Raw genomic sequence first — 12133 nt, forward strand, 5'->3', positions numbered from 1 at the left:
CTCAGTAACCAAGACCCACCATAATCCTGGTTAGATTAACAGGAATATAATCTGATCTCAAATTTAATCAAATTTTCTACATTCAAGACCTACCATTACCTAAGCCAAGGTAACACACTGCATAATAATCTCACAGGCTCTCATCATCACCACGGTCCTTTTTCCCACCAAAAGATGGGGTGAGGTAGAATTAAAAAACAAGGATATGGAAGAAGAGCTACCCACAGCATGCCCCAGTGCCCCCACAATCATCCACACATCATTCAAGCCTCTGAAATCACAGGCTGTAGGGTAGTGGGGCACAGTTTTTGCTCACCCCCTGCCCATCCCTCTGGCTGGAGGGAAGTCAAAGCCAGGGTTTAACAATGAATCAAGCCATGTTGTTGGTACTTCAAATCTTTAATTGACTGCATGAGTAACACTTCATTGATGACACTGTTACCCATGCAATCTATAAAAACTCTAAGCTACCAAATAAAGGTCTTTGTTCAGTATGAAATCCCGGCTATGACTTCTTTCAGCCAGTGGTGGGGGTTGAGGCTGAGCACAAACTATGACTTACTGAGTGTACCTGACATAATTCTGAGCCCAGTGTAACCCACCCTGCAAAAACCAAGACTGAGCACCTTACCTGTCGCGTCCTGGTGGTCAAGTACATTCTGTAGGATCCTGAAGGAGCGTGACTGCACAGGGGTGCCATGGTCGACTATCGGGTCCCCATTCTGAGCACGACCCTGGGAACTGGTGGGCAGAAGGTGCTTTATGTTTTTCAGTCTACACTAGAATATGATACTACACACTTCATTTTAACTTGGTCTGAATTTGCTATCTCTCCATCTTCATAAATTCTCACTTTAACCTTACCTAAATCTGCTATTTCTCCATCATGATACATGGTACTCTTTTCACTTTAATTTAGTCTAAAATTCCCACCTGTCCATCATGAATGCTGACTTGTAACAACAGATTAACACTAGATGGCACTGTATTCATTTCACTTTAATTTGCCTAAAACCACTATTTCTCCAATTTGAGTACTGAGTTGCGGAATATAATACTGTACTAGTCATGAAGAGGTGGTAATAAGGTAATGCCACAGCGCTCAATTTTTTTCCTGCAACTAAGCTACAATGAATATGCTGTAAAAGGAGGAAATCAGGGCCAAGTTAAGGTGAAATAACTATATGTCTGAAGGATAGCAAAGTGGAGCAAGGACAATAGGAAGGGAACTGTAAAGGCAGTTCACAATAAACATTGTGATGCTCCAAATTTTTTAAAATTTCATAATGTAGCTTAGGGAAACTGGATATTGCTTTATATGGAGTAGTGGAGCTATGCTAGGCTATTTTAAATGCAATTTCTTGCAGAGTTTACATTAAAAAGAAATGAATAAACAAATAAATGAATAATTAAAACTTTTCAGATAAGGCACAAATAATCTATTAGTACTGTAATATGTTTCTTAATAATATTAGTAAAACTCAGTTTAGTCAAATGGGAACTGGCCATTTTCCTCATGAGGGATTACTCCTTCAGAAAATACCGGTAATATAATTGGTCAGATACTAAAGCCAGTCAGCTCATAATCGAGAATATGTTTTGCTTCACCCCTTGAGGATGCTGAGATACAGGACTTCAGGAATTATTCTGGCTACCAGCTAATGGTTCTATTCAGCTATGGGAAGAACTGCACTCCCAAAACAAAATATTATGTCCTACAAAACAGCATATGTGACTGACTAAAAGTAATATTATTATATATTCCAGAACTATATGAAATGTACTATGGGTCACAAAAGTATCAGTGTACAATATGCATGAAACGTTTGAGATCACAGAATGAAGGTCACTGAAATACTAGTGTCCGACCTACCACATGTTGGTAGCCCTGATGTCGGGAGGTGTCATATATCGCCAACTAGCAATATCCTCTTGCAAACATACAGCAGATGTTATATTTATATAAAAAGACATTGTTCACACACAATGAGATGTTGGTAAAGTCAGCAGTTGTTTGAATGTTTCTGGTAAGCATCAGGCCCCCCGTGCACCAATACTTTTGTGACCCATAGTAAACAAAGCACAAATAAGGGCCTAATTATTGCAATGCATTATACCAGAATATACCAGTAAATGTTCATTAACTACTGTACATACTGCTGAACACCAGCTTTCTTGGAAAAGCACTAAGACACATAATTGCTGTCAAATACAACACATCACTAATTCCGAACATACAGTACACAAAATACTAAAGCACAATGCATAAAATAGTTAAAGGTGAAAAAATATCACAAATAAATAAATAAGTAAATAAATAAACAATACACTTATGAGCCAACATAATATACTTGTACATATGAGTGCCAAATCATAAGAATCCTGTAATAATTAAAGTTAGATGCTAACACAAATAAGAAATACTGTACTGGTATATCATACCTTATATTGCAACAAAAGTATAATGAAAGAAATATGAATATGCAAATTTCCAACCAAACATCAAAATACAATGGTTAGTGAACAGAATAAAACCAAATCATACACAATACAGCATTTGCCATGCTATAGTGTTAATGGATTAACTTGAAATATTATCCACGTCAATCTGGTGATGAATCTTTTTGCATATTCTTGTTGTTATTTCTGGTGAGGACCCACGTTTATCTGAATGTTAACCCAACAGACTACAAGCTGTTGCTGCCCTTCTGCAGTCCACCATCCATCTATTTGGGAAAAGGGAGGGGGCTGAGGGATGTCTGTATAACTGGGCAGTGGAGATGCTCTGTTAAATCAATGCCACTACATGAATGGGCCAGGTTTCTAGTTTATTCTTGCTACCTCCAAATGATTTTACTTGAGCTGGGAAGGATCTTTAATGATCAAGGGGTTAAAGAAGGCTAATCTCACCCCTACTGCTCAAAAACTGATCCTATGCCTTATTAACCCCTAAAGTATGCAATTTGCTCAGCAGGTCTGTCCCTCCAGCTGCAAAACAAGGTCGATTTTTTTTACTTTCACCAAGGTAAAAATTTTTCTTCCACATTTCAAGAGACTGAATTTACACACCTGAAAATGTATGTTTCAACCAGACTGACCAAACAGTTATCGCACAATCACCTGTCAAAGTTGCAAAAAAGTTACCAATCCCCCATGGGCAAAAATAGAAAATGTACAGGAATGCATTATTTACAGTAAATAATTATATACACAGTACATAACTAATGTCAATGTGAAGTGTTCCCTAGGCATGAAATGTCAGTGTGGTATATGCCCATAGCAACAAAACAAGCCAGGCAAAAAGTGGAAGTGGAGTGTGTGTGGCTGGAGGGGGGAGGAGGGATAAGGGAGGAGGGAGAGGGGAGAAGGGTTGCTATGCACACACCGCTGTAGGAGGTATGTTGGGGTATGGTTGGTTGGGAGGGGACAATGTGGAGATGATGTAATGGGGCTGAGGGACGTAAAGTGACGGTGGTGGTGGGCAGTTTCTTCTCCCCCACCTTAGGGGACCAATCACATCATACCGCCCCAGATACGCAAGCTCTCATCCCATATACGTCACCAAAGGGGCGGAGTTACCCTCCCCCAGTTTTTTGTGTGTCTTTATTGATCATGCTGGACAGGCTGGCATGTCAAATTACACAAAAGCATGATCGTGAGGCATAGGTCTTTAGGGGTTAAATTGCTTGGAGATAGTACGAGAAATATACAGGATACATCACCAGACTGTAGGAGTTAATGAAAATATTACCAAATATGGGTACAAATTTTAGTGTCTGAAGTGCTGGTATGTGGTAATGCTTGTCTATGAATTCAGCACAACCTACATCCCCTTCACTCAAACTCTTCATCTATGAAAACTAAAATACAGTATAAAAATAAATGAATATATAAAAGCAAAATATAATTTTTAAAATATTTAACCATATTAGTACAATGGGAACAGACTTCTACGAACATCTATAACACTCAAAGAATGATTCTTTGTATAAAGTATTATATATAAAGAGATCTATCATATTAGTACCATGGAAGTGGATCTTTATTTAAAAAAAAAAAAAAAAATCACACAAAGAAAAGTCCTTTATATAAACATCCCCAGTCACACCAAGAAACACATAAAGATATGATTACAAAAAGATACAGCAAAAAGAATACACAATCATATGCTACAGAAACTGTACCATCCTCCTTAGGTCACGTCCACAAAGATTGCAAGCAGATGCAGGCAAGTGGGAGGCTGGCAGGAGTAATGCTGCAGTTAGATTTCTAAAATTTTGTCTCCAATCCTCTTCCAGTGCAGTGTAAAGACTGTTCTGTCACTGTGCTAGGTATGGGATGCACCCCAAAGAGAGGATGTGAATGAAACCTCACCTATATGTTGCACAATAACCATTTAATGCCACTGCCCATGTACTGTAGTTTGATGCAAGAAAAGTTAACTTTCAACTTTTGCACTGACTTGCGCAAGTCTGCATTTTCTCCCACTGCCGTAGTGGCCACTTTTGTGGGTTACTGCTATATAAAGCTTCCTGCCAGCACCCACCCATGCATGCCCACTTTCTGTGTGTATGTGGCCTCAGACTGAGCATCCTACACCACTGTACCTAGGGGTGGTCCACGAGGCTATAGAGTCCCACATTTTTTTCTGAATGAACCTTGGGAATACACTGCAAAAGGGACAAAATACAGTGTGTTAAGCCCTAGTGTAACTGAACATTGGCGATAGCATATTTAATTAATGTAACATGTTAGTAAATGTACATTGTCCTAAATACAGTTTAAAAATTGGAAAATGGCTAAAAAACTATGAAAACTGTAGTTAGTGAAATTAGAAGCTGCACTAGTCTAGCTAAGCACTTCAGTGATACCTGACTGCCAGTCTCTCTCAGACATGGAACATATTAGCATGACATTTCTGAGTCTTAGATCAAATAATTATTTTAAGCAGTACTGTACCTTTACCTTCCTGTAGCTTCATTTGTAAGTTGAACATAAAATACAGTAGTGTAAGATCAACACTAACTAATGGAAAACAAAGACAAAACATACAAACTGATTAATCATGGGAGACAAAGGGTTGTAGTCTTTCTGGTTAAGGAGGCTCCCTAGCACATCTTCCATTCCCATTTGTTTAGCTTATATATTACTCCTCTTTTATACACCTTGTTATTTTTGCCATTGTAATAAGGACACACATATTGCATAAATAATCTACCAGATATTATTAACACACCAAATGCATAAATAAATTAGCAAGGAAGAGGTGCTAGAAAGTCCCCTAAGCTCATGTGTGAGATGATTATGGATGATGGTGAGGCTGACTATCCCTAAGGCAGACTGGCAGGAGGGTGTTGGGGAAAGGATGGGTGGAGAGGTCTCACTTCAAGAGATCAGTGGGAGCACCACTTACTTCTGTATGCCTGAGTTGAGCTGGGCTAGATTTTGCTGCATCTGGTGGAGGGCATCAAGAGCATTGTCGTCGGAGTAGAGGCCAATGGGAGAGTTATAAGGGACGAATGCACCACCACTCACAGGGGAAGCAAAGGTCATTCCAGGTGGCTGTGTCCATGTCTGTTGTTGCTGTTGAGGTTGCTGTTGCCATTGTTGTGGCTGCTGAAAGTTTGGAGGTGGTTGCTGATAAACTGGCTGTGGTTGTTGACATGCTGGTTGTGACTGCTGGTAGCTTGGCTGAGATTGCTGAAAATTAGGCTTAAGTTGCTGGAAGTTTTGGTGTGGTTGCTGAAAGTTTGGCTGTGTCTGCTGGAAGTTATAATTTCCAGTACTATTTGAAACATAAGGCTGAGAAGTGCTTGGCACAGTGTTCTCCCCACTGCCATCCTGTTCAAGCATGATAGGAATGATACGTTCCCTTGGGCGTTGTTGCTGTTGCTGCTGTTGTTGTTGTTGTGGACGCTGAACATGCACTGGTATTGGGCGGGATTGCTGTGGTTGTTGAAACTGAATGGGTACCACACGAGTCTGCTGATTCTGTGGTTGCCATCGAGACTGTGGTGCTCTGGTGTGCTGCTGATGTGCAGGTAATGACTGTTGTCTCAAGAGGGTTGCATACTGACTGGTGTCTGGCTGAGTAGGGGACTCTGAAGGTGTTGATTCAGGGCCTAAGGATTTTTGCCTTACTATGCGATTTTGCTGATTGGTGGCTCTCTGTTGTGCCTGTGCAGCATTGGTTACAAAGAAGGGAGGTGGAGATGGTTCATGCTTTTGAGCGCACATCCAAGGTAAAGGTGCTTTGTGTAGGCCTGATGTTGGGCTTCTATTAACTTGCGGGGACAGAGGGGAAGCTACAGAATCATCATCACTTGGGGTGTAGAATGGAGGTGCAGCCTGGCATTCTGATGGTTTACTTGGTAATGAACTCTGTCGAACTAGTTTTGTTCCCTTTGCATTTGACTGCTGCTGTAAGGGTGTGGATCCTGGAGGAGGTGATGCCATCCGTACTGGAATGTGTCTGGTGTAATGCTCCCCAGTGGGCTTTACAGGTTCTTGCTTCATCTGTGGTTGCTGCTGGGGAGCTTGGCTGGCAGGAGAAATGGGCTGTCCCTGATATGCTATTGGGTGGTTAACTTCATTTGGCTGCTGTATGGGGATCTGCATCACTTGTTGGGGCTCTGGCTGTGATATCTGTCTAACAGGAATCTGTGTGACTCTTGGTACCTCTGGCTGAGTTATATGTCCAGCAAGATCCTGGTGATCTGAAGTAGTCTGTTTAAATGAAGGGGAGGTAGGTACAGATGTGAAAGATGTGGGAGTGGGTTGTTGAGCAGGTGACTGTATCACAGGTGTGGTAACTTGCTCTGGTTGCATCCTAGGTGGTGGCTGCACTCCAATGGATGTCTCTGGAACAGATGTCTGATGTACTGGAGATGGTGGCTTGGCTACTTTTTGTCTTACTGAAGGCTCCACATTGAATAGAGCAGGTTTGGCTTCATCACTATCACTGACCTGCCTCACAGGTGGCCAAACAACTGTATGTGGGGGGCGAGTTTGCTGACTAGACACTTCTCCAATGTCTCCTTCCTGAACTGGTACTGTCTCCATCAAAGGTGGCTGAATGACTGGTGAGATTTCATTAATGGGTGCTGACTGAACAAATGAATCACCCTTGGCTGCAACCTTTGTGGCAAAAGATGGCTGTGCAACTGGGGAGGGTGGTTTAACTGGTGATTGTTGCTTAATTGGTGATGAGGGTTGTTTAACTGGTGATGAAAGTTGCTTAACTGGTGATGAAGGTTGCTTAACTGGTGAGGAGGGTTGCTTAACTGGTGAGGAGGGTTGCTTAATTGGTGATGAAGGTTGCTTGACTGGTGATGAAGGTTGCTTGACTGGTGATGAAGGTTGCTTGACTGGTGATGAAGGTTGCTTGACTGGTGATGAAGGTTGCTTAACTGGTGAAGAAGGTTGCCTAACTGGTGAAGGCTGTTTAACAGGTGATGGCTGCTTAATTGGTGATGGTTGCTTGACTGGTGACTGCTGCTTAACTGGTGGTGACAGCGGTGAAGTTTCTTTAAAAAATGCTTGTTTATCAGGTGAAGCTTCCTGGACAGTTGTGCATCCAGGTGAAGATTCTTCACTTATAACATGATTTACAGGTGAAGGCTCACCTACAGGAGCCTCCTGTACAGGAGATGGTTCTTTCATATGAGGCTCATGACTATGAGATGCATCTTGCACAGGTATTTTCTGCATGGGTGATAGTTCTTTTAATGGTTCTTGATATACAGGTGGCAGTTCTTTGTGAGGAGACTGCTCTTTAACATAGATTACTTGCACAGGAGACGGATCCACAGCAGATATGTGTGGAAGTGATGGATGAGATACTTCATCCTTAGGCGGCTCACTTGACATAGGCAATTGGGGTGATGGCTGTTGATGTACTGGAGGGGAATTAGGAGTGGATGTGGGCTGTGTCATCTCCATTACAGGATGTGGTGCTGGTGGGGAAGGTTCATAAGCCACAGAATTCACCATGGGGATGACTGAGGGTGAAGCAGATGTCAGAGAGCCTCTCTTAGCTGCAGGTCCATTTGTGGGGAGAGGTGGAGCCATAGGTATGGTAGAGCCAGGCTCCTTGGCCACTTCAGGTTCAGGCTGTTGAGGGGAAGTGGTTTGGGATGTAAAAGTGGGTGGAAATGCAGCAGAGGTGGGGAGCGTGGAGACAGGAGGTGAGGTAACATCAGGTGGAGTGGCTGGAGGCATGGTACGGCTTGAGCCTTCACTGATGGTAAACGGTGGAGGTGGGGGAGGAGGTCCACACACAGTCCTCTTGGGTTTAGGTGGTTCCTTGGGCTGAGGAGGCTGTGGTGGGGGTCCCATGCCCTTCCCTGGGACTGGCAAAACCTGCACTGCCAGTCCTGTTGAGGCTGCCTGGGCTGCAGCAGGGTTGGTGGGCACCTGTGGAGTCTGCTGGGCCAGGGGTGATGGTTTTACCCCCTCAGATAAGGCATTTCTGTAGAGCCGTCGCTGCATCCGGGGGGACCTGTGGGTATTTCAACACTGGGGCGGAAGTGCTGAGGAGCAAGGCAGTTGAGCAATGTGGTGGAGCAAGGTGTGGAAGACTGGAATATTGGAGGTGGGCAGGCTGAAGTAGGTCACAGGAGAGAAGGGTAGGCAGATCAGGAGCTGGGCCGGGTTGAGCAGTGATGGCCAGGGCAGGACAATGGCAGGGCTGGGGTAGGACTGGGAGACATGACCGGCAGTTGAGGCTGAGCATTACCAGTCAATAACATGCATGCTCCAATATCCATGACAGCACTACATAATGGTAATAACACAAACATATACCAGTAACAATCTTGTAACACTTCATTGCCACTATACATTAATACCGTAAACATGACTCATGCTGTAATGTGTGGTTGGTGAAGTTTCACATGTTACACATGCACACTGCACTTTGCAAAACTACATTTTATTTAACACAGAATCAATTTCAGCTAAAGTTATTACAATACACTCAAATAGTTTAGTAAAAATAATATCTTAATAGAACCCACTCTTATATCATATAAAAATCTTACTACATCTTGTAAATGCTGTGCAACTAGAAAAGAATGCAGCAAAGCTAAAACCAAATTCATGTGCTGCCTGCAAAAATCAAGAGATACTTTCACATACTGAATTAAAACAAAGAAGTAATTACTGCACTCATACAAAACAATTTAGTTCATCATATGAAACAATTCCATGACTGTATATAATAATATAACAAGACATGGCAATAACCTTGAAACTCAAAACACAGTTTAGCAAAAACTGGATGATCTGCACAAACAACGATCATCTTCCTTTGCCTGGCTCCTCTCAGGGGTACAAAGGGGAAGTGATGGGGGATGAACAAATGTAAGGGAGAGGGATACAGAGTTGAAACACATGACCTGGTATTCTCACAGGCTGAGGGGGCTCCCTAGCACCTCTTCCTTACAATTTATTTGTGTTTCTGGCACAATGATATTCTTTTTATGTATTATTTATGCAATCTGTGCCTGCAATACCAACATTCAGACAATGTACACTCTGTGACTGTAGTACCAATAGTTAGGTAATGTACAATCTGTGCCTGTAATGTCTGTAATACCAATATTTAGGTACTGTACAATCAATGCCTGTAATATCAATATTTAGGTACTGTACAATCAAAGACTGTTATGCCAATATTTAGAGGATGTACAAGACAATATTAAAGTTTAGTATTCAAAATAAATCACTAAGAAAGAGGCCATGGAATACACCTTATGCCCAACAAAATATGATCCACGAAGACGGAAGTAAGCCATTAAAATGATACGAATGAGGAATGCCACAGGAGAATATCATAAGTATGGAGACAGTACTGTCTGTTTTCATTATGGAACTGGGCCATTCCTGCAACTTGAATACTAAGTTGTGGTTTCATGAAATTCAATACGCTCTAGTTATGAAGTAGGAATGAATCTTCTTGGTTACTGGTCATACATATCCTTGAATCTAACTACACCTGGCCATTAACTATACTGAGAAGGGGTTGGGTTATGCTTCCTTGTTAGATGAAAAGGGATTATAATGTTGCTAAGATGCACCTTACAGATTTTTTCAGGGTGAAAAGCATATGATGGTCATACTCGCAATAATAATATCACAGTACATGCTGTATGACAGATGAGATGAGAACATTGGAAGGGATACGTGAATAACAAAGGACAACTGGACACAATACACCAAGACGCCACCTGTACATGAACTAAGATTTACAGTAATCATTTCTCTACTATGAAAATTTCTCACAGTACGTAGAGATGCTTGCCATTACACTGTAATGAACTATAACAGACTTGAAAAGTGACTGAGATGTGAACAAGGCAAACACACAGAAGACTGAAATGCTGTCTTTCAAAGTGGTGCTATGTATATACCAGGTATGTAAGATGACCTGAAAGTAATACTGGTAATCTGCATTCCCCACCAGACAAAGCCAGGACCAATGAATAACCAATTCACTTTTGGATCATGAAACAAAATCCAAAAGAGGTTGAAAGTAATGGTGGGTTGAGAAAGAGATGACAGCAAAACATGAGGAAGGAAAAAGACAATAATTGTTGTTGGCTTATTTGCTGGGGGATACCAAATTATTGCTTCTGTCTACACAGTAAAACCTTGCTAAGTCAGTTCTCAATTAGTCAATATTTTTGATACTGGTAAGTCAGAATGGCTATACTCCTGGAAGTCAGCACTCAGTAAGCAAAAATTTTATGTCAGAATGGCTACACTCTTGGAATTTTCAAAAATATGTTGGGATATTTTGATATATGAAATAACTCTGAACCAGGTAGAAAGAGACCACCTATTCTGTCACTGTCACCTAGTAAAATGTCAGCAGAAATGTCAGTCCTTGTCACAGTGCAGGTAAGTGCTCTCTGTTAGAATTATCAGTTACCTGTACACAGATGTGGGCTGATAATGTTTAGCTGTTGCTTGACTGTGGTAGGATGCAACTGAAGGGAAAATCTACTTATCTATACTCAGACACTTTCATCCCCTACAGAATGGCCATAAACAAATTGCCTCCATGCCATCCTGTCCTTTGCTATCAAGTTGTCCTTTCCCTAATTCATGGCCCCCCCCCCTCAATATACCATTCCACACCATCCCTCCATCTTATCCTTGGTCATTCCCTCCTTCTCCACCTCACTCATGTATGCTCTCCCAGTTGGTCTCAGAGGGTCAGTGCCCGATATGTTCTAGCTTATCAAGGTTTTACTGTATATAAACAGAAATATAAACCATAAAAACGAACAGAAAGATAGAATGAAGAACTAAGGGCTTCACTGTACATAAATGGAAATCAAAAGCATGAAAACAAGAAGGAAGACAGAATGGAGAACCATGACTTCTATGAAAGGAAAAAAAATGTATGAAACACAAGAGTAATGGAATGAGAAAATACAAGCACTTGGCTACCCAAGGACACAAAACACAGGCATGAAACACAAAGAAAATCAGTATTCAGAAGTCTATCGAAAAATGTTCAAAACACATGAAAAATGATATAAGATGTAACCAGTTCTTAAACCAGCAAATGAAAAAGACACACAAAATATCATACTAATGAAATGAAAAATGAAAAAATAAATAGCTAAAGGATTTCACTTCCCCCTCCCCAACCCCCCGTTGACCCTAAACCACAATAAAACTCACTTGATTTCCGAAAGGTCGAGTCCTCCGGGGGTGTAGGTAAAGGGCTTCTTATCCTTGAGCATGGCCCCTGCTAGTGCAGCTGGTGGATTCATGACTGGCATACGTGCTGGGATCTGCGGGAAAAGAGAGATCAAGTAAATGTGGGTGTGTATGCCTGTGAGGTGAGTGAGGATTCTGGAACTTGAAAGGTGAATGACTGAGAGTATGGCAGATTCAATTTGGTAGACATTGGTTAGTTTATGTTTCAATTATTTTTTTTCCCTCCTGGCTTTCTGGATCCCACCTTATTTCATCCTTGGGTGGGAAAAAGATACAAGGGATGATGATGATGATAAGTGAATTATTGGTATAGCTGGTTTATTTTTATCTGACAGAAATGAACTTTGTAAACTTGAAAACTAGTTGTGAGTGCATGAAATTCTATGAAGTTTAGTAATTA

The 12133-nt window shown here is 41.5% G+C and overlaps 1 protein-coding gene across 4 annotated transcripts in view; it reads right to left on the reverse strand.

Moving 5' to 3' along the window:
• The window catches only part of LOC145411463 (uncharacterized), a 126504-nt gene that overhangs the window by 32934 nt on the left and 81437 nt on the right, over positions 1-12133 (reverse strand). For all 4 annotated transcript variants that reach the window (XM_080281512.1, XM_080281511.1, XM_080281510.1 and 1 more), the window contains exons 6-8: positions 11695-11807; positions 5414-8500; positions 632-741 (exon numbers count right to left, since the gene is read on the reverse strand). In XM_080281512.1, coding sequence (XP_080137638.1) covers positions 632-741; positions 5414-8500; positions 11695-11807 — 3310 coding nt within the window. The remainder of the gene's footprint in view (positions 1-631; positions 742-5413; positions 8501-11694; positions 11808-12133) is intronic.

The sequence above is a fragment of the Coenobita brevimanus genome, chromosome 89, assembly GCF_032717465.1.
Source record: "Coenobita brevimanus isolate Jiangsu-jjx chromosome 89, ASM3271746v2, whole genome shotgun sequence".
Classification (NCBI taxonomy): Eukaryota; Metazoa; Arthropoda; class Malacostraca; order Decapoda; family Coenobitidae; genus Coenobita; species Coenobita brevimanus.